The 22,992-nt window shown below is 46.8% G+C and overlaps 1 protein-coding gene across 5 annotated transcripts in view; it reads right to left on the minus strand.

Annotated features, from left to right (window-relative positions):
- ETV4 (ETS variant transcription factor 4) overlaps nucleotides 1-22,784 on the minus strand; it is a 43,912-nt gene extending 21,128 nt beyond the window's left edge. For all 5 annotated transcript variants that reach the window (XM_073325890.2, XM_073325889.2, XM_073325891.2 and 2 more), the window contains exons 1-5: nucleotides 22,621-22,784; nucleotides 22,116-22,218; nucleotides 21,898-21,991; nucleotides 21,579-21,626; nucleotides 1,300-1,353 (exon numbers count right to left, since the gene is read on the minus strand). In XM_073325890.2, the coding sequence (XP_073181991.1) occupies nucleotides 1,300-1,353; nucleotides 21,579-21,626; nucleotides 21,898-21,991; nucleotides 22,116-22,172 (253 nt within the window). In that variant the 5' untranslated portion in view covers nucleotides 22,173-22,218; nucleotides 22,621-22,784. The remainder of the gene's footprint in view (nucleotides 1-1,299; nucleotides 1,354-21,578; nucleotides 21,627-21,897; nucleotides 21,992-22,115; nucleotides 22,219-22,620) is intronic.
- Between the last annotated feature and the right edge of the window lie 208 nt (nucleotides 22,785-22,992).

Genomic DNA, 22,992 nt, shown 5'->3' on the forward strand with positions numbered 1-22,992 from the left:
CCCAGTTACAAGGTTAATTCTGATGAGGATCCAGCTAGGCTCTCAAAATACTACCCTGTGCCATGTAGACAGGCTGGGGTCAGCACAGGGGCTTCCTGGAGTGGAGAAAGGGATGGACCATGAATGGAGAGGCAGGAACTCCTGGGCTCTCTTCCCAGCGCTGCCAGTGACGCCTGTGTGACCTTGCGTCTGGGTCCACACCTAGGAAGTAGCCATCCCTCCCGGGGATGTTCCTTAGGGCCTGCTCAGCCCTTGGAGGATGGAAGTGCTCTGCAAGGACTGAGCACCATTATTATACAGAGACAGCTCCCTGGTGCTGCACTAACCGTGCTGTATCAGACCCTCCTTTGTGAACAGAAGTGCTCTGGTGTTAGAATGAGGGTGGGTGATATAAATGCTCCCACACACATGGGCAAACACACCCATTTGATTGTTTCATTGAAGTTTGGTAAAACACAAGGATCAGGCTGGAGCATGGATCTATTTAGGAAACTGATTGTTCCACTGCAGGTCGGCCTCAGGAGAGTTCAGTTTTCACAGTGTCTCCAATCTGGGCAGCACCAAGTCCCCCTACACAGTACCCAGCTCCTAATCCAATCCCCTGCCCAGGTGGCAGGTGTCAAAGCTGATTATCAGAGCCCAGCAGAAGTGATAATTAGGAGGTTCCCAATACGTCAAGGGAGCTCTCAGCACACTTCCATTTATGGCCAAAGGTGGGTACATGCCTTCAGACTCCAGACGTCAGAGATTTAAAGGAGCTGATGCCATCTGTAACCCAGACCCCAATTCCGTACTGTTAATGTCCCACCTCAAGAGCTTTGTAAATAAAATCCTAACCAAAAATAATTGACTTATGACTAAAGATGGATTTCCCCTCCTTTTTTATTTTCCCTCTTCTCCTCTCCCTCCAGTGAGAACATCTCCATCCGAGCCAATTTCCTTCAGCTTGGTGGCTATAGGTGAAGGTTTCGCCCTTGCATTTCATGCCAATGCCACTCCTTAGCTGGCTGGAATTGCCCAATTAACCATCATACACATCTGCCACCAAACGCCAACAGCCTTGGAACCTCAGTATTAGGGGAATGTGCCAAATGCCTTTGACTGGAATTAGATAGGGATATTTTTGTCTTCTCAAGAAAGGGAGAGGTGGTCACTATCCCTCTACTTTGGGTGGTGCAGGAGGGAGCTCGTGCCTTTGCTTTGACTCTCCATGTGGCACAGTGATCTTCTCATTGATACATTTGTTTGGTTGAAGCAGCTCCTGCCCCTTCCCCATAAACACATTCCCACGGTACTTACAGTTTTCCGAATGAAAGTCAGGCAGAAATTGCTCATCGCTGTCTGGAACCTGAGCTGCAAAGAGGAAGAAAGAGAGATGCGGAGATTCAGATCTGGCACTTAGTAAGCTGTAATTAAACAGTGAGGCACAAATGAGTCTCTGTGTGTAAAATCAGAACTTTCGGCTGGAAGGCTCTTTAGGGCTGGTTTCCCTTAGGGATTACAAGCACACTGATGCAGTTCTTCCCCCTGCAGATTCAGGGCACGTCTACACTACAAAGTTAGGTCGACTTAATGTAAGCCGACATCCAGCCGCCGCAGGAATTAAGTCGGTTCGGTGAGTCTATACCACACTCATTGTGTCGGTGGAGTGCGTCCTCACTAGCAGCCCTTGCATTCCTCACCAGCAGCCCTTGCATCAATACACAAAGCAGTGCAACTAGCTGCAGGGGTTTTTGGGAAGGGCTTGCAATGACTCATGGGACCAAAATATTGTTGCAGGGGGGAATGAGAATGGGAACATGGCTTCAACCTCACACGATGTAGTTTTCTCCCTCCCTATCCTGATAGCAACGGCATTCAACCCATAGTTTTTTGTGCCTTTTTTGAAAGCCTGGTTTAGCTGCACATATGCCATAGACCAAGAAGCATGGACCCAGCTCACCTATTTACTCTTGTTGTGAGCATTACAAACACCTCAAGCCTTATCCTGCAGTATTTCCAGAGCTGAGACAGGAGCCGCCGCACAGAACATTGTGATGTTATTCAAGCAGCCCTGCTGCAACCCAAGAAACGAAACAATTCCCAATTGCTGCTGGCAGTTGCACAGCAGGTGAACATGGTGAAGTGTCATTTCTGGCCCTGGGAAACAAGCAGTGACTGGTGGGATCGCATCATTACGCAGCTATGACGAGCATGACCACAGGATGACGAGCAGCGGTTGTAGAACTTTTGAATGCGGAAGGCCACTTTCCAGGAACTTCGTGCAGAGCTTTCCCTGGCTCTGAAGTGCAGCCACACTAAAATGAGACCTGCTCTGACTATGGAGAAGCGAGTGGCGATCTCTCTGAGGAAGCTTGCAAGGCCAGACTGGGGGGAGTCAATTCAGAGTTTGTAAATCCACCGTGGGTATTGTTGTGATCCAAGTGTGCAGGGCCATTAATAGACTTCTGCTAAGAAGGGTAGTGAATCTGGGCAATGTGCAGGACATAGTGGATGGTTTTGCCGCGATGGGGTTCCTTACCTGCAGTGGGGCTATAGATGGAACCCATATCCCTATCTTGACACCAGACCACCTTGCCAAAGAGTACATAAAACTGAAAGGAATACTCTTCTATGGTGTTGCAAGCACTCGTGGATCACAGGGGCCGTTTCACCGACATCAGTGCGTGATGGTCAGGAAAGGTGCATGACGTACGTATCTTTAGGAACTCCGGTCTCTTCAGAAAGCTGCAATCATGGACTTTCCAGATCACAAAATAACCACTGATGATGTTGAAAAGCCAATAGTGATCCTGGGAGACCCAGCCCCCCGGCTCCCATGGCTAATGAAGCCGAACACCGGCCACCTGGACAGCAGTAAGGACCGGTTCAACAATAGGCTGAGCAAGTGCAGAATGGTGGTGGAATGTGTCTTTGGGCATTTAAAGAGTCACTGGAGCAGTTTGCTTACTGGGTTAGACCTCAGTGAAAGCAATATCCCCATTGTTATCGCTGCCTGCTGTGTGCTCAATATCTGTGAGGCCCAGGGAGAGAAGTTTCCGCAGGGGTGGGGCATGGAGGCAGATAGGTTCACAGCCAATTTTGAGCAGCCAGATACCAGGGCAATAAGAAGAACCCAGTGAGCAGCTCGGTCTCCAGGAGGTTTGAAAACCTGGTTCAGTAATGAGCCACAGTAATGTGCACTGTTTATCTGCGTTGTGCCTTCCCATACCATCTCCTCTGTTGCATCATTTTTCCTGCACCTCGCCTCCCCCTCCCCACACCCTCATGCTCACAATAAATAAAGAGCATTTCATTCTCGAAACATTGACTTTTATTGCACAAACATACAGAAACTGAAAGAGCAGGGAAATACTTTAACCTTGGGTAAACCGCGAGATAAAATTGGGAGGGGAGAAACCAAGTCAGCTTGTCTGTGAAAGCACAGAAGTCCTGGCCATCAAAGGTCTTTGAATGGCCACCTTTTGTTCTTTGTGCCCTCCACTGGTGTTGAGTGGAAGGGATACTGCATCTTTTCCCCCCCCCACCCCCCGCCTCCTGGAACGTTTGGGGGAGGGCAATTGGGAATAGGGTGATGTTTGCAGGCCATTCTGCAGGGGTCTAGCCTCATGCTGTTTTTCTTGAAGCTCAACCAGACGCTCCAACATGTCTGACTGGTTCCTCGTAATCCGCAGCATCTCATCCTGCATAGCCCTCTTGTGCTCCTGGGATGCTCTCCTGTTCTCTCTGTCCATGTCGTTTTTCAGACAATGAAATCCTCCAGGCTCTGAGCTCCATGTCCGCTGTCCCAGACACATTCATTATCTCGCTGAACAAGTCATCACACGGTCTCTTTTTCCATCCTCTAATCTGCAAAAGCCTCTCTGCTGGTGTGGAAGCTGTGCTGAAGGCCAAGCTTTCCACTGTAAGGCATGCAAAGCACAAGGCAACCACTGTCAGTGCATACCTGGGGTCTGGTACAAGGATGCTATTTAAATATCCCTCTCCTTATTACACTCAAGTGCAAGCCAGAACATAATCAGAATCTCTAGCCATTCAATAAACCTGTTTGCTGTTCCTGCCGTGGTGAATATGTCCCAGTGGCATGGGCGACGGGCCTTGTGCTGCAACTTGTGGGAAACGCGCATTGGGAGCCCAGGTGTGTAAGTGGACAATGCCTCTTCCCTTTAGCAACATGGACGGTGCTTGGAGACTGGGGACCAGCGTTAAGCCTCCCAAATTGAGGTTTTTTTATTTGAGGCAGCTCCAAAGTGTGTGTGTGGGGGGGGGGAGGGCGTTGCGGCCATGAGAAAACATAGGAAGCACACCTTCCCCTTCCCTTAACGCAGCAGGCAACAGTCGCTCTGGGCTTGGAGATTCTGAATTCCCTGCCAACCAAAACACTGGCATGTTAGGGAAACCGTAGTTGAGAGACTCGGAAATCACCATGAATGATTGTTTGTGGTCCGAGCACTTGTAATGAAAACGTCCACAGTCTCCCCTAGGTGACCCTATGTGATATCAGTCTCCCGAGGGTGACAGAGGTGGCAAGGGAGCAGATGCTGCAAGCGTCTGGGTACAGAACTGGTCCTTATGCTGCTATGCTGTGTACTACAATGAGGGTAGCAGAGTTAATACTGGAGTGGCGTGGGAAAGTATCCTACCGTGGTGGAAGAAATAAGGCAGTCCTCCCCAGAAACCTTCTGCAAAGGATTGCAGAGTACCTCCAAAAGTTTCCTGGAGGTCTCCATGGAGGATTCCCAGACCATCCCTGTGCACATAAACAGTCTTTTCCGGAGTACACCCTCTGTGTAGTTGGAGTGGCCACTGGGAAGCGGATTCCCACTGCACCTCTCTTTTTCTTCATCTTAAACATAAAGTATAAGAGCGTGTAACCCCTACAGTTTGGTTGGAATTGCATACTCACCAGAGGTGCCTTCCCCAGAATCATGCTTGGCCACCATGCTGTCCTGTGCCTTGCTGGGCTATGGGATTAAAAGTAGCTCCTGGCTCTTGAGGAGAATGGATCCACCACTTGCCTGTCTCACATTCTCCTCGTCCAGAATGTCCTCCTCGTTGTTGCCTGAGGTGGCCCAGGACTCAGACTCCTGGGAGGTGCCCACATTGCGTTTGAGGGCAGGGGTGGGGTCACCGCTGAGAATCGCATGCAGCTCATTGTAGAAGTGGCACATCAGTGGTGCAGAACCAGAATGATTGATCACCTCACTTGTCTTCTGGTACACCTGCCTAAGTTCTTTGATTTTCACATGGCACTCTTGCATGCCCCTGGTGTAGCCCTTCTCTCCCATGCCCTGCGCAAGCTTTTCACAGATGTCTTCATTTCTTCGGCTGGATAGGAGATGTGCCTGCACAGACTCTTCTCCCCACAGACCAATAAGATCCACAACTTCCAGGCTGGAGCATGTTTGGGGCACTGAGTTACCATGATCAGCTGGGCTGGCGAGCTCTCCATGCTGATCAAAGAGGAAATGAAAATTCAAAAGTTCCCGGGGCTTTAACAGGGAAGGTGCTGTTTCCTGTGTACTTGGCTGCTGTGCAGCGGAGTTGAAAACTATCTCCAGAGCAAACAGTCTCCAGAGCATTGTGGGATACCCCCTAGAGGCTAATTCGGTCGACTCACACAATGTTGTGTCTACACCACCTCTCTGTTGACCCATCAACATCGAATTAAGCGCTATGTCTCTCGCAGAGGTGGAGTACTTAAGTCGACATTACAGGCGAATTAGGTCAGCGGTAGGGACCCGGTACTGTAGACACACACATTATTAGGTTGACATAAGGTGGCTTCTGTCAACCTACTTTTGTAGTGTAGATCAGGCCTCCGTTTCTTTCCCTCTTTTCTTCGAAGTCAAGATGACTTTCTAACTAGGGTTCATTATTTCCCAATACCCAGGAATCTTAGAGAATTCATTGTGGCACAAATAGCTACTGATTGAGAAACTCAAGCTGGGAACGATATGCCAAGGTCCTGAGAGAAGCAAGAAACATTTATGTCTCTGCACGGACGTAGCCTTTGCAAAGCAATCGTTCCAGAAAAAGCAGATTGCTTGATGCTTGAGGGGGAAGGCTGGAGTTCGTAAGTTACTAACAGGAGAAGGAGCATTTCAGAGAAAGCGTTTAAACTCTGCATGTATGTGTGGGAGAAAGGGAGAGAAAGCTTCCCCTCTGTATGCATGATCTCTCAGGTGGGAAATTTAGGAGAAAATTGTAGCATATTGGCATCTTATATGACCTGCCAAACACCTGACCTCTCTCTTCACAAAGACAACACTGAACAGCTCACAGTCACACTGCAGGAGGCCTGCACTTCCTGCTGAAGATACTGTAGACAGAGCTCATCATAATGACAATAGCAAGTGCCTCTGTGGTTTTTGAATAATCCAGAAACTGTCTGATAAAGGTGTTTGAATATCTGCAGCCTCATTCCCCGTGGACCATCCCATCTTGTGGGAGCACGAAGAGCAATGAAATGGTTAACAGCGTTAGCAACTCAATAGTAATAACAAGACTTCAAGAATTAATGCCTCATCAAGCCACACTTGTTTGTCTGCAGGGATGAAAAGACAACAGCTAGGCAGTTTGATTTCTCTGATTTCTCCCCACATCCCAAAGGCCTAGAATTATTAATTATTATTATTTTAAATGAAAGCTTAGACTTTGGAGAAAGCTATAAAACCTCATGTGCAGAGATCCCCACAGCCTCTACTACAGAGACACAAATAAAGAATCTAGAACAAATGAAGAATCCTTTCCAGGGACGGCTCTTTGCTTTCTTCTGATAAGAATTCTTTGACCCTCTTTAAAGCATACATTTGTAAGTTTTCATGGAGATGCCTCAACTCAGGTTGAGGCACCAGGAGACAAGTAGACATGAATTCATGTATGCCTTCTCCGCACTGCAGCGCTTAACTGTGATTTTGTACCCAGGTAGATGTGCAGTTGCCATACCTGGTTGTGCAGTGGCCATAGTTGGTTACAAGTAACACTTTGTGTCTGCACACAGCAAATTTTCTGTATCGTGACCATGTTTGTAGCAGTGCAAATCCATGATTTGTAGGGGATATAGTGCCCAGAGGACATACAGAACAATGCACCCTGGGGAATCCTACTTCACAGGCAGCTGGGAGTAAGTACGCCCAGCCAAACTGGTTACACAAATATACTTAGGGCGCCCTGTCCACTGTGTGATGACCTCAGATAGCCATCTGTGCTCCAGACTAGGGCTCGGGCAGGGACAAAACACTGTCACCACTTTGGTTGGTAAGCAAGTTTTAACCATGTTGTACATTATGGGTCACAAACTGGTTACAAGCCTGTAGGGTGGTCAGAATCTTAATCACCCCTCTCAGGCTTTATTGTTTCAACTTTTCTTACAGCTAACACAAACATTCAATTAAACAGACTTAAATCCTAGAATCCTCCTTCCACACGAGGCCTGTGAAAAGCTTGACAATGGTGCGGCAGCTGGTGTGCTGGGCAGCTGCCTATCATGCTGACTCCCGGTGACTCACTGTTATCTCATGCTCCCCGCCTACTTGTATCTACCTGTTTCTGGTCATAAAACTGTGAGCTTTTGGTGGCAGGGACTGTCTCTTTGTTCTGGGATTGAACCAGGGGCCCTGGTCCATGACTGAGTTGCCTAGGCACGATCACAGTATAAATAACAATAAAATAGAGTAAAACATATACAGTAAAGGAACAAGGACTAAACCACTTCACCAGGAGAGCTGACATAGCAAATTCTATGGGCATGCCCTGGAAAGGGTATTCCAGCCTACAAACTTTATATTAATAGTGCCGTAATGCTACAGCCCATTCCTGTTCTACTAATACCTTAGATAGGCACCCTTCAGTTATACGTCTTTTCAGTTTCAGGGAATAGGCAGATAGGGATTTGCTCTTGTTCCACTTTTCTTTTTTGCTAGGAAGAGCTTTAATGAACATTCCCCTCAAACATTCAGAGAAGGAGTAATTCAGTCAGATTTTCCAATTATAATGAGTCTGTAGACACACCCTCCTCCCAGGTTATTTGTGCCATTTTCCTTCTGCTGTAGCTATATGAGAATAGAAATGTAGCGCTCAAAGGAGCATGAGAGGTCATCTAGTCCAGGGCCCTGTTCTTAAAAACCTTCCATGACAGGGATTCCACAACCTCCCTTGGAAGCCTATTCCAGTGCTTAACTAGCCTTAGTTAGAATTTTTTTCCTAATATTTAACCTAAATCTCCCTTGTTGCAGTTTAAGCTGATTACTGCTTGCCCTACTTTCAGAGGAGATGGAGAACAATTGATCCCCACCCTCCTTAGAACAGCCCTTGACAGGTTTGAAGACTTATCAGGTCACCCCTCAGTCTTCTTTTCTTAAGACTAAACATTCCCAGGCTTTTTAACTTCTCCTCAGAGCTTAGGTTTTCTAAGCCCTTGATCATTTTTGTTGTTCTCCTCTGGATGCTCTCCAATTGGTCCACATCCTTCTTGAAGTGTGCTGCCCAGAACTGGTCCCAGGACTTCAGCTGAGGCCTCACCAATGCCAAGTAGAGAAGGACAATTGTCTCCCATGTCTTACATATGATGCTCCTGTTAATTCACCCCAGAATGGTGTTAGCCTCTTTTGCAATTATATCACATTGATCCATATTCAGTTAGTGATCCACTCTAACCCCAGATCCTTTTCAGCAGCGGTACCACCTAGCCGGTCCGCCCCCATTTTGTAGTTGTGCATTTAATTTTTTCTTCCTAAGTGTAGTACTTTGCATTGACTTTATTGAATTTCATTTTATTGATTTCAGACCAGTTCTCCAGTTTATCAAGGTCATTTCGAATTTTAATCCTGTCCTCCAAAGTGCTTGCAACCCCTCCCATCTTGGTGTCATTTGCAAATTTTATAAGTATACTTTTACTCCATTATCCAAGTCATTAATGAAAATATTGATTAGTACTGGACCCAGGATAGACCCCTCCATGACCACACTAGATACATCTTCCCAGTTTGATAGTAAACCAAGTACTCTTTGAATACGATCATTCAGCCAGCTTTGCACCCACCTTATAGTAATTTCCTCTAGATCACATTTCCCTAGTTTGCTTCTCCTTATAACCCTATTATCCTCTAGATGCTAACAAATTGATTAATAATTTGTTCAGTGTCTTTCCAGGTATTGAGAGCCATGTTGGTCCAGCCTAACTTCAAATAGACTGCCCTCAACCTAGGATGTACAGTGTTGTTGAAGTTCTTCTCTCATAATCGTCTCCCTTATGGGACAAAAATATAAAAAATAAAGGTACCAACCCAGCTTTGTCTTCAAAAGCAACAACATCTAGCTGTATTTATTCTAGAACACCCTTAATTTCTGGATGAGAAGACACACTTCTACTAAGGTTTCAGAGTAGGAGCCATGTTAGTCTGTATCTGCAAAAAGAAAAGGAGTACTTGTGGCACCTTAGAGACTAACCAATTTATTTGAGCATAAGCTTTTGTGAGCTATTCGTGAGCTACTAAGAACAGCAAAGAGACTGAGGCAATCAGTATAGGAATCAAATCCTGGTTTCAGCATAGCATTTGCTGCTCAGAAATTGGCCCTTGTACCAATACACAATTAACTCTTTTCCAGCCAGTCTGAGCTTACACTGTGCAGAGATTTCAGCCCTAAGCAACATATTGGGAGTTGCAGTTCCCACACCCAACGAACTTCTTCAGAATAGCTGCACATCTGCATTCAATTCTGTGCAAACACCCCTCCCCCTAAGTTTACCTTCCCACCCTACCTTCTCACACAGAAGAATACGCCTTCAATTTTCAAATGAAAAGCCTCCAGAGCTATTGCTTTTCCGCCAAAGCAGGAAGATCTAATTATCCTTCTAGTCACCTGCATTTTCTTGCTTGCCTTCCCAGTTTGTCTGAACAAGTCCAGACACACTGGCACCTCATCTGCATTAGACTGCCCCGTAGGGCTGCACCGTGCTGGTACAACATGCAAAATGTTAAAGAAAACTGTCAGTAATGAGGAGGTCAGGACAACAGTCAACAAGTTATAAACACATCACAAGTCCCCACAAAGGCGCTCCCTGTGAGCCAATGCAGCATGTTTCCAAGTCTGGTTCCCTGGAGCTCTGCTGAGACATGCATGTTGCCCTCTAGCAGCTCTGGCAAGTCAGGCATCACTTAGTCTCAAGGACCCTGGACCCAGGGGACTAAGGCTTAGATACGCTGTGAGGCCCTGTCCTCGGCAGGAGCTTGGCCTGTACACACCTCTGAGAGACACATGATCTCTCCTGTCACCTTTACACTTTGGCAACACTTGTGTAGCTTGTCATTGAATTTTGAGACTCTTTCCATTTCACCAGGGTTCAAAGAGCTGGCTTGAATTAATGCCACGAGTCAACACAAGCAGCAGCTATGTTTTGAAGCAGCACTATGTCAGTGCGAGACGCTCTTCTGCCAACGTAGCTACCACCGCTTGTTGGGGGTGGTTTGGGGAAGCAGCTACACGGGAGATCTGCAGAGGCACAGGACAGTACAGCTGTGCTGCTGTAAGCTTGTCAGTGTCGACAAATTCTCTAGCAATCAAGAACGGCTGCTACTCTGAAGAACGTCCCAGACTCCCAGTAGTTAGGCATGGGTGAATGTGTAGGGAGGGAAGGCGGGGTGATTTGCACATCTTTCTTCACTGGAGGCAAAAGTCCACATTTTGGGTTCAGAACAAACTGCTCAAAAGTAGGCAAATCAAGGCAGGTTTATCACGACATAAAAGATGCTCCTTTTCCTCCGAATCGCATCACTCATGCAAATTTAACAGGATAAGGCTAAGCACAGCTCCAGTTTCCTCCTTAGAAATCTAGAGTGAGGCCTGAAGGCGAGAAACCAGACTTGTCTCTTCAGAAACCAGGGACGCTTTGCCTCCCAAGGAGTCACACAGAACAATCTGGGATGCTAATCTGAAGGATACAGGCAGTTAGGTAAAGTACAAGCAGTGGTTGAAGCCCATATTAGCCACCCCGGAGCTCAGGGCGTCCCAAACAGAACCTGCCACAGATTCCATGAGGCTGGCATCAGGCTTCAAAGGGGGCCTCAGCTGCCACACAACTCGAGGGGCTTTCATCATATTCCCACCATAGGCGCCAACTTTCACTAGCGCCAGAGGGTGCTCGCGCCCTCCCGCCCTGCCCTGACTCCACCCCTTCCCTGCTCCTGCCCCGTCCCCCCCATTCCAACCCCTTCCCCAAAGTCCCTGCCCCAACTCCGCCCCCTCCCTGCCCCTACTGGACCCCTTCCCAAAATGCCTGCCCCGGCCCCACCTCTTCCCCAAGCGTGCCGCGTTCCCCCTCCACCCCTCCCCCCCAGCCACGCGAAACAGCTGTTTTGCGGCACAAGCGCTGGGAGCTAGGGGGGAAACGTGGGCATGTGTTGCGCTCAGGGGAGGAGGTGGAGGTGGAGCCGAGGCATAGGTGAGCTGGGCGGGGGTGGGGAGCTGCCGTGCTCCAGCCCCAGAGCACCCACGGAGTCGGCGCCTATGATTCCCACAGCAAAGCCATAGGACAAGGGTTAGGACACATAGTGCCTACAACTGGCACCTGATTGTCCAGTTCCACTGCACTGACACATCATCAGTACCAGGCCTTTGGACAATTGTCAGAGCAAATGAACACACACATACAGAACACACAAACATGAGTGGGGCAAGAAGCAAGAATCCTTTGCTTCAAAACCCGAGAACCAGCACTCTACATCAAGTTTCACTGCAAGGGGTTAGAGCAGCCAGAAGCACCAGATGAGATCTATCACTGCTAGCTCCCTCAGTCAGGCTACGATTTAGTCAGGAAAAATAACGAGGAGTCCTTGTGGCACCTTAGAGACTAACAAATTTATTTGAGCCTAAGCTTTCGTGGGCTAGACCCCATTTCATCAGATGCATGGAGTCAGGGGTATTTTTAGTAAAAGTCATGGACAGGTCACGGGCAATAAATAAAAAATTCATGGCCTTGTACTATAAATATCCCTGACTAAATCTTAGGTGGGGGTCCACTGCTCTGGGGGGCACCTGGCGGGCTACTGCTGCGGAGGGGGGGAACAGGGAGGGCCGCGGCTCTGCCGGGGAGAGTCAACAGCACCAGCTGCTGGGGGCCACTGAGCAGTGGCTGCTTGCTCTGGGCACCCCCAGGGCCGCCCAACTGCCACTGCTCTGGCTGCCCCCAGGACTGCTGCCGGAGGCTGCCGAGCAGCAGCTGCTCCTGCCACCCCCAGGATCCCTGCTCAGGCAGTCCCCGGGGCCAGCTGCCTGGGGCTGTCCAAGCAGCGGCCGGTGTGGCTGGCCCCGGGGCTGCTCCAGTAGCGGCTGATGCAGCTGGCTGCGGGGCCGCCCGAGCGGTTGGCTGCAGAGCAACTTGAGCAATGGCCAGTGTGGCTGTCCCCAGGTCTACCTGAGCACAGGGTCAGCCACACTGGTGGCTGCAGAAGTCATGGAGGTCGCGGAAAGTCACGGAATCTGTGATTTCTGCAACCTCCGTGACAGACACGGAGCCCTATCCATCAGATAAAGCTCCAATAATGGAAGAAGAGGTTAGAACTAGAGGGACATGGAGCTGCCCCCCATTATCCTGTCAATAGAACACACACAATTCCCATTGACTGATCCTGCTGATGGAACAATTAGGCCCCAGAACTTTAGAGCGACTTGGTCAACTTGAAAACACATTTCAAGCAGGTACATTTATTTCCCTAGGTTACTAGGAACATTCAATATTATGCTCTTCATTCACTTTTTGTATTTCTCTTAGCTGGTGAGGAGACTCATAGATAGATTCCAAAGCCAGAAGGGACCCTTGTGATCGTGTAGTCTGACCTATATTGCACAGGTCATAGAACTGTCCCAAAATAATTCCTAGAGCAAATCTTCTAGAAAAACAACATTAAAATGCACATTATTTGCTTGTGCCCAGTTTACCGAGTGATCCTGATTGCTCTGAATCAGAGATCTGTCCTCTTCATTGTTTACTCCTCCAATTTTTCTGTCATCTGCAAACTTTATTGGTGATGACTTTGGGGTTTTTAGCCAGGTCAATGATAAAGATATTAAATAGCATGGGGCCAAAGAATAGATTAATAGATTTTAATGTTACCCTTTAAAAAAAATTGTGGATGCAATTTATGTGGACTTAGCCAATGGTTCATCTTTTGTTTATATCTAGTTTCATTGTCAAGTTTATGGCTCTGCATTGCTCGGGTTTTGAGCCTTTCCAAAAAACCTGTTTGTCTGAATTTTTTTTTAAATGGTGGAAACATTTATTTCAGTCTCACATTTTTATAAAAGCTTGGGTTTTTAAAAAAGAAAATAAAAATTAAATCTGAGACCAGATTCAAGTTGACAGTATCCCTTTAAGCATTTCTGTATGAAACAAATTAAGGAACCAAGCCACTGACTATGGTGAGATGTTCTAGTTAGACCACAGAGGAAAAAAATATCCCTATATATATAAATATAAATCTGAACAATCTGTAAGGAAAATGAGAGTCAGGCTGCAGCAGCTCATCTGTTGAGGTTTAAAATGAGATGATCAAAATCCTATAGAAACTTTTAAAATAGAAATAAAGGAGACTTAGCAAGAAGTTGTAGAAGTAAGTGCTGAACTTTAGTCTAAATGAGGCTAAAGTACTAGAAGAAAGACTGCGCAGTTCAGAAATCAAGACTTGCAATCTCACTGTGAGTATTTAAGATCGGGCTTGTAAAAGGGACATCACAACATGATTCAGAAGAGCTGCTCCGACATCCATTTCGATTTCCATGGGATAGTCCCCTGAAATATATTTTGTATCATGGCACTATGATGCAGGAAAAATGTATATCACATACACAGAGACATGGCAACCCTACTCCCTCTGCTTAGTGAAAATATGTATTTCTCTGCTTAGCAGAGATAAGCAACATGGAAATTCTCCACATTTACATGTGCTCTGTTTCATGCATTTTAAATGCTAGATTTGGACAGCAGAGATCAAATTGGCTCACTTGTAAGTGGTTTGTGTGTTTTGAATACAGCTTTGCTTTTCTTGTTGAAAAGATGCTTCTAAAAGCAATGAGAACTTTGAACTGGGTTTTACAAACAAAGGGAGAAACATGATGTATTTACTGGCTTTTGCTCTTGTCCACTTGGGAAAGATGGATTTTATGTGAAAAGGCTAACTTTTGTGTGTCTAATAGAACTGAAAGGAACGTAGCTCATTTTCTGTACGCTGTAAGAGTGATCTAGCAGACAGCGCACAGGACTGTGATCTAGGAACAACTGAGCTCTCTAATCATGGCCAGGTCCACAGATAATGTCACTGTCAGAGGCAAGTCTTGGTGGTATTTCTAATATAGATGAATCCTGAAAACAGATCACAGCATAGCTGCACTTTGTAATGTAGACAGCACCTACACCTACACCTACAAGGGGCGGTGAGAACACAAGAGCCTAATTTACAGATACTAATACATATTATTACTGTTACTTTGTTCACAGCATCAGTGAGGTAGGTCAGCCAGCCCAGTCCAGAGAATAGCATCTCTTTGCTGCTGCTGCAGGAGGAAGAGGAAAAAACTCACTTGGTTTCTTAAGGAACTAGAAAATAACAGCTCGTGTTCTCACCTTGGCTAGAGCAGGGAGTTTATTTTATTACAGGTAAAAAGAGAAGTTTATGGTCTGGAGGAAGTTCTAACTTTTAGGCAATATTTTGGGTCTAAACAACCAGCTACCATATTACTTGCATATTAACAGATTAAAGAGAGATCTTTATGCTGCCACCACCTCTAGTCTTGTCAGAAACTAATGGGGGCGGGGGGAAACTGACAGTGACACCAAAGGAAACAATAGCACTAATCTTTGCCAGGCTGGGCTGGAACAACGCTGCTCTTCCTCAGGGGCTGAAAGTGTTCCATATCCAAAGTTTTTCATCTGTATTGTCAAGAAGCCGGGGCGTGGAGACATCAGGCTCTGCAGGTTAAGGAACAATAAGATGCAGCACAGTGTCTAGTTGCAGAGGTATGTTCTCGGGAGAGATCTAAGGGTTCGCATTTAAACCTAGTTAGGAAACTTGCAAACGGATAGTTTTTGTGCAAGTTGTTTTGTTCTTTTTTCCAGTTAACTCTACAAACCAAAGTTCAAGGCTAGTGAAAATCATGCAGGGGAGTGAAGCTAGACAAGGATTTCCCTGGTATCACAGATAAGTGGAGAAGACAGTGCAGGGACCTGGCCTGTCAGCTGCAGCCACCAGTGTCAGATTCTATTGCTGCTAAACAGAGAGCTACCCCCCAGGGGTACTAGCTGCTAGCCCCACCATTCACCAGCCCCAAAAATGAAGTGCACAGCTTCCTCCCTTCTGGAGAGGGGAGATAAAGTCCCACGAAAAACTGGAAGTGACTCAAAGGGGACTGAACAGAGAAACTGTCTGAAGCGAACTGCCCCTCTGAGTTTCCCAGCAGTAGAGGGATAGTGCTGAGAAAACACGAAGTAACAAGCAGAAACCCGGCAAAGAGGGTTCCAGCCTGCTGGAAGGGAGTTGATCCCACCTGGAATCCCGACTGTTGGGACTCACAGTGACCAATATGTATCGCTGACCATAGATGCAAGTTGAACTAGGAAGAGCCGACAGTGCTCCCTGGGGACAGGCCCATGGACACTGCACTTAGGAGCTGCCTGAATTGCCACAGGAGGTCACTCTTGTTGCACAGCAGGGAGCACATTTGTGCTGTAACTCTTAAACGCTGGCGTAAAAAAGGTAGTTTAGTGTAATTTAAAACGACCGTCCTGACTGCCCCATGGTACACGGGGGGCAAGAGGGGACTTATTGCATCTCCAGCCGGAGCCATACTGGGGCAGGGGCGGTAGCAGCAAGTGCAGGAGCAGCTGTCTGATCGACACCACTTAGGAAGGGAAAGTTTCCTTTGGTACAAATTTTTTGTAACCTGTTTTTAACACTCCAAGAGCATGTGACCATTTCATTTGCTCCAGCCAGGAATATGCCAATAAAGCACCGGAACTCAAAAGTGCAGCACAAATGACTCGAGCTGATTCACAAAAAGCAATGATGAGAGGTAAATGTGCATTGCTTGGACAAATAGCAACTACGGCTGCTTCTGCCACTGCTCCCAAGGGTCCAGCTCCCCTGGGGCTCCAGTATAGACAGGGCTCCAGCAGCTGCTAGTGCGCTAACACCTTGATGCCAACCCTGCTCAGAGCAGGTCTATGTGACCACAGCGGCAGCATCAAGACCCTTCTCTGCATTGGCACCACCAGTGGAGGTGAAAGAGTGGAAAATGTTAGGTAATGTAGATGGGGGCAGGAGGGAATGAAAAACATCTGCAAGTCTCTGAAGACCATAGGATGGGAGAAAACTAGGGTGTGATCCCAGGGGATAGCCAGTTCACTTGAATGGTCAGGGGAAGTTGTAGGCTGAATATCAGGAAACATTTCCTTCACAGCCCAAGACAGTCTCCCAGGGACAGAGCTGGAATCAGGGTGGCAACTAGCGATTGTGTGCACACTGCCCACTCTTCCAATTCCTCTTAGCTAAGTGTTAACTCTGCTCTCTGGAACACACAAATAGGGACAGAGTCCCGAGCCTCGCTCAGACAGACCTGCCGTTACACACCGTCGGGTCACTAGCGCAGTGCGGAGACCGCAAAGGGCATGTCCATAAGATATCTGCCAAAGGAGCCCGCACCTGCCCATTGCCATAAACAAAATTGTCTTTGAGACAATACAGACCAGACAGCACAGGCCCGGCTAATGTTTTATTATTATTTCTTACAAGCATTTCCTGGGCCTTTGCACAGCAGGAAAACGAGTACCAGCTGCGAATGCTTGTTCCCCAAAGCCTCTATCAAATTGCTGCTGAAAACACTTCGGCTGCTAGTGCTGAATGGACAAAACCATTTTCAACTGCACTGCAGAAAGTGGGATAGATACCATACGCTTTAAAGGACAGAGGTAGGGAAGGACTAGCAGCTACCTGAATGCTACAATAGTAGGACTAGGTACCAGCTACATCCACTGGTGGAAACCCAACCACGTGAGGCACTTAAAACTAGACTGGACAAAGCACCCCTGAAATATACTGTAGGGAATAACCCAGTACTGGTCTGAGTAACGGACTAGACTGGAGCCAGTAAAACTCTGCCAGCTCAACTTACTGTCATTTGAAATAATCTGCATGGCTCTAAGTGGAACCAAGAGTGAAGAAAAGAAAATTCCTACAGAATTCAAAGAGTGAACAGTCTGAGAACTCTGTCATCGCAAGTGACTGACGAGGGCACCCAGGCTCCAGGCAGTAGTTGGACAATAGCACCAAAGGGACTGTAGGTTAAAATTCAGTCTCAGCAACAGATGAGCTGAGTTTGGGGGTCTCAGTCTATTGCCCGAAGAGCCTATGTCTATTCTGTTATTTTTAATAGAGCATCATGGCCAGCTGCCTGCCCTGGGCTGCTGACAGTTTTACTCAGGGTAACAGAGAACAAAGGGCAATGGTCCATATCTCAGCCCCACAGAGTGGATGGTGTCTGCTCTGAGATGGAGGAATCAAACAGAAGGGGCATGGCTGGAATGCAACTCTGAGGTGTGATGCCCTATAGCGGTGGCACTCAGTCAGGGGTACGCGTACCCATGTGGGTACACAGAGGTCTTTCAGGGGGAACAGCAACACATCTAGATATTTGCTTAGTTTTACAACAAGCTACATAAAAAGCACTAGTGAAGCCAGTACAAACTAAAATTTCATACAGACAATGATGTGTTTATACTGTTCTATATACTATACATTGAAATGTAAGTATAATATTTATATTCCAATGGATTTTTTTATAATCATATTGTAAAAATGAGAAGGTAAGCAATTGTACAGTAATACTGTGCTTTGACACTTATATTTTTATGTCTGATTTTGTAAGCAAGTAGTTTTTAAGTGAGGTGGAACTTGGGGGTACACCAGCTAAATCAGACTCCTGAAAGGGGTACAGGAGTCTGGAAAGGTTGAGAGCTACAGCCCTGTAGAGCTGGGGGAGGGCAGTGGGAGGATGCACCAACAGGCCCTGTGCCCTGAAGCCAGAGCTGTCAGTCAGTCTCACTTACATGAGAAACATAATTCTCCAAATTTGTTCTCCATCTCACATAACTGCAACAGAACCAAGAAATTTACTTCCAACCTCTTTGCCCCTAAGCCACCAGACGTGCTTCCAAGAGAGCTGGGAACTAAACAGGCTTCTCATAGCCTCTCTCCTGACTTATTTTAGTCACTTAACCTGAATCCATCAACACTTGCCCCATCTTATCCCATAGCACTTACGGGCTCCCTAGGGTTACAACCAACACATTCAGACCAGAGGCGCACAAAGAAGAATATTTCCCCCACCCCGTTTCCCCACTGGTTCTAAAAACAGAGATGGAGTCCACACAGGCAACTAAGGAAAGTTCAGAAACTTTTCTCCAGGGAAGCTTTTGCATCTTTGAATCCTGAGTCACGTTTATGAAAGCTTTGGCACAAAACTAGTTCCACAGTTATCTACTGCTAGAGTCACATTTCATTCTAACATACTCCAATTCAAACAGAAAGTGATGTGGAAAAGAGCATGAAAGTTGTGGCTATAAGGCCTAAGATTCCAGTGTCTGCTAAAAAAGACTTACATATGTACAGAGACCGGTGATTTATACCAGTGCAATGTGGAAATTGGGCCCTATTTGCTGCTATAAAAACCTCCTGAATTAAACCAATTGTAGAACAAAGTTAAGTTACATACTTACATTTTTTATTTTGTGCATAGCTGGATGCTTGGCACAAACTAATTCCTGATTTTATATTTACAAGTTGGTTCCTTCCTGCGGTATTTTATTTTAAAAGTAATTGCAGGAAGCCTTTAACAGAAAGCTATATTTCTCAACTGCATGAGGTGGAGGCAGGAAATATATAAAATATTTAAAAGTTTCACCTTTTTCACATTATTCATAATTCTTAAATTTGTCAGTTATCCCTGGCACTGTTCAAAGATATGTCTGTAGTTTAGAATTGTCTGAATCTGATACAAAAATGCTAGCAGATAGCTCCACATACACAGACATTAGATAATAACTGATTATCAAACACGTCAGCGAATGCGAGTACGGAGAACAAATAATAGCCTGCTTGAGAGGGGAGCTCTCCTCAGGGAAATTGGGACTTAAATCCTCAGCCTGCAATTTGTTTGTTTCATTTACAAATTTACAGCATCTCAGATTAGCTGAAGAGCCACTTCACCATACACATACAGTCTAAGGAACGGAACCTGGATTGTTAAAGCATGTGCACAATCTCAACTAGGGCTCCAATTGGACTCTGACTAGACTCAGTGAGCTAGATTTAAAATACTAGCAGTTTGGCAGTTTCCAGGAGAACTGTGCCCGCAGAAACAGCATTTCACTTTTTTACAAATAAATACTATCATTTTTGTTATAGTCAGTCATTTCTTATAATGCAGGTGGTCTATAAATAACTGGGAAGCTCAAGATTTCCCTTTAGTTTTGCGCTGGAAGTCAGATCTTATGAAAGACAAAGAGGTGGTGGGAATGGAAAGTCCATAGGGTTTGGTATGGTGCAGGCAGCTTCACAGACTTATCATGGATGGTCTTCTCTTCGCTCCCTAATATATACTGTATCTAATGCTTTCCTTGGCAGGGGAAGGGAAATGTCTACCCCAGTCCACCAACTCCTCCATGCAAAAAATCTCATTTTCCCATCTACAAATATTCAATAATCAAATATAACAACTCTGCATTTTCATCCAAAGATGACACAGCACTTTACAAACACTTATTGCCTGGGTAAAGTGGGTCCATATTATCACCCATGACTGGGAGTGTGGTCCTACAGTTATACCGTGCAACCAAGTATCAGGAGACCTGGAGTCTGTTCCTTGCTGTGCAACCTGGAGCAAGTCTCCGAGATGCTCCATGCCTCAAAAGGGGAATTGCAATACATACTTCACAGAGGTTCATTCATCACTGTCAGTAAAGTGCTTTGAGATCCTGGAATGGCAGGTTACTATAGAAGTGAAAAGGATTAACATTTATTATGAATTTGCAAGTGGGGGAAGCTGGAGATCAGAGAGGTGAATTGGCTTGTCCAAGGTCACACAGAAAGCCGGTGACAAAAGCTGGGAAACAGAATCCAGAAGTTCTTTCTTCCAGTCCAGCACTCTAACCATTAGGCAGCTTTCCACAACTTTCACCCAACGTATGCCCAGGCAGAGAACCATCATTTCTTCACTATATTTTTTTGTGGTTTGCATTACTATCTAATGAAATCTTATCTCTGTCCATAGCAGTGAGACCTTGATGTGGCCTCTCCTTCCCCTCTAGTAATTTCACAAATTAGTTACTGCAGGGCTTACTTATGGAACATTGCACAAGAGATTCTGTGCAAGCTCTTCCAATTTTAATGGTGTCAAACTTAAAACAACTATCAGAGAGCAGAAGGCCCAGAATTGAAACTCCACCAGAACCCAAGTCTGACATGAAGTCCTTTTACTAACACCTCCACAGGTTTTGAGAGTTAAAAGAACTTCTTTCATAATCTGAGTGTATGAAGGGTGTTTACATAGATGGACTTCAAGCAAATCCTCCTCTTTTTCCCTTGTAGCATGAACACAATGGGTATTATAATCCTGGACTGGCCTCCAGATGATATTTTGTGTCCATGAAGTCTGCATTCCTGAACATTGCCTGATCAAAAGGTCTTCTCACTTTGGTTTTAACTGAATAGAAAACATTTTTTTTAAATAAAAGCCAATTTTTTGTATTCCACTCACAAATTTTTGTTTAAAAAAATCCTGCTTTTGCAGGAGTATATTTTCTTGTTGTGGTAGAATTAGGGGAAAGATTGCTGCTCAGATTACCATATGTATTTAGGATATTATTATTAAATATTTGTTAAGTACCAACAACATACTAGGGGCTTTCTGAGACACAAGAGTACTTCTTCAGCTAATAAATAAATTAAACAAACATTTTAACTCTTTCAGAGGACAGGCCGCTGGTAGCGTTACAGTTAAAGCAAATACAAAAGACCACTTAGAATTAGTTTCAATTTAAATTAATTAGGCTAATAGAGATTTTATAATTTCCCTTCAGTGCTGAAGTTAAAAGGCAAAACAGTTTAGACATCAAAACTAAATACACAGTTTAGAGACACAAAGAAATTCCAAGACAACCTCCTCAGAGCACTAGCTTTTCTGAATTAGCAGAAGAGCATTTTGCTCCCAAAACTGAAGGCAACATTCCATTGTTTATTAAAGAAATCATCAGTGTTTTGGCAACTAACAAAGATAAGTGACAAATTAACACAAAATCCCAGCAGTTGCCAGCAGACACTGAAAATGGGCCAAGGGCGAAGTTCCATTCATAAGCAAATACCCAGCACAATAGTGTGATTCATAATCCTTGACTTACACAAGACTAGAGTTTCGCCAGGCTGAAAAATATATTTAATGTTTGGAACTAGGCTAACTAAGTAAAGGAAGAACAGAGCAAACACCAAAGACAAACAAATGAGAGACAAACAAAAAGAGGAATGGGTGCCTACCTTCTGTCAGCCAAGTCTCCTGAAACTGGCTCAAATCCTGGAAGAGGTCTGCAAGAAAAGTGAAAGGTGCCTTTACTGAAGGCTGGCCTGGGCTGGACTGACAGCAGGATGCTCCAGGGTTGGTGATGTGGGATGGGAAAGAAACACAAACACTGCAGGGAAATAGGGGAGTGAAGCAGAGGGAGGGGAGGGTCTGGTCCCTATCTACTCCCTACCCATGAGCCCTGTCCCTCCCCCTGCTACCTCCACCCACTGTCCCCCATGAGCCCTGCCTCCCCCCCCACCCCCACTGCCCGTGGGGTGCTGCAACTGCCTTTACCTTCCGAGTCCTGAGGGGGTGCTAAGCCTGGGTCCATGGGTCTCCTGGTGCCCATCAGAGCTCGGCTGCTGAGGGTCCCATTTCCGGGCGGTTTCTGAAGAAAAGGACAAACCAGCTTGGGAAAGTCATGTCAGGACTGGGCCCTGGGCCACCTCCCCCCGGGGCTGAGAGCTGGGCGCTGTCTGCAGCCTCGGCCCTGAGGTTCTAGCGCTACTCACGTGTGTGAAAGTGTAAGGCACTTGCTGGTCCAAGTACCCTTTCATCCTCCCGTCCATACGTTAGCTCCTCGTGGGCATGGAGCAGCCAGCTCAGCGCAGCGACCTGCGGGAGACGGGCAGAGGGAGCCTGTTTCACAAGGGCTGGGGGGCAAACAGGGCGCGCCCCTTAGTCTCGGCTGCACCTGCTTTAGCCCACCACGTCCCAGGCTGGGCCTCGTGGCATCTCCCCATCCCCCCCCCCCCCCCCCCCCCCCGCGGGCTTGTCCTAGCTACAGGAGCGGGGCTCGAAGATTCAGCCCCTTCCTAAAACGACCCTGGGGGCAGGTTACCAGCAGCAGCCCCACCGCCCCCTCCCTGCTCCCCGGCTGCAGCGCTGGGTGTGAGGTGCAACGAGACGTCGTTCGTGCTGCATCTGGCAAAACTTGTGCGAAGAGGCGGGGTGATGCCTCGCTCCCCAGTGGGAACTGCCACCCTGCACCCCCGCCCAGTCCCCCCGGGCTCTCACCTGCGGCGGGGCTCCCGGAGCGGCTCAGCCCCGAGGGCTGTGCGTGCAGATGTTCCCCCAGTCCCGCTCCCAGGGAAAGGGCTCGCTTTGCTGGCGGCTCAGACAGTGTGCCCGGGGGGAGCCTCCCATTGGTGCATTTCCTCCTTCCCAGGCTCTGCTTTCTTGCTTCTTTGTTTCATTGACTTTGTGAATGAAGCCCCGGGCTGGGACACGCCCGCCAATCACAGCTCGGCTTGGCCCTCACCCAGAGCAGAAGGGGGAGAGGCTACGGCTTCCAGGGCCAATCAGATCGCGTCACTCTGGGATTCATTCAAGGCTGGGGCTCCCATTCATAAAAAAACTCCCAAAGTTCATTCATAAAGGTCTGCAAGG

This window comes from Lepidochelys kempii, chromosome 27 (genome assembly GCF_965140285.1).
Source record: "Lepidochelys kempii isolate rLepKem1 chromosome 27, rLepKem1.hap1, whole genome shotgun sequence".
Taxonomy (NCBI): domain Eukaryota; kingdom Metazoa; phylum Chordata; order Testudines; family Cheloniidae; genus Lepidochelys; species Lepidochelys kempii.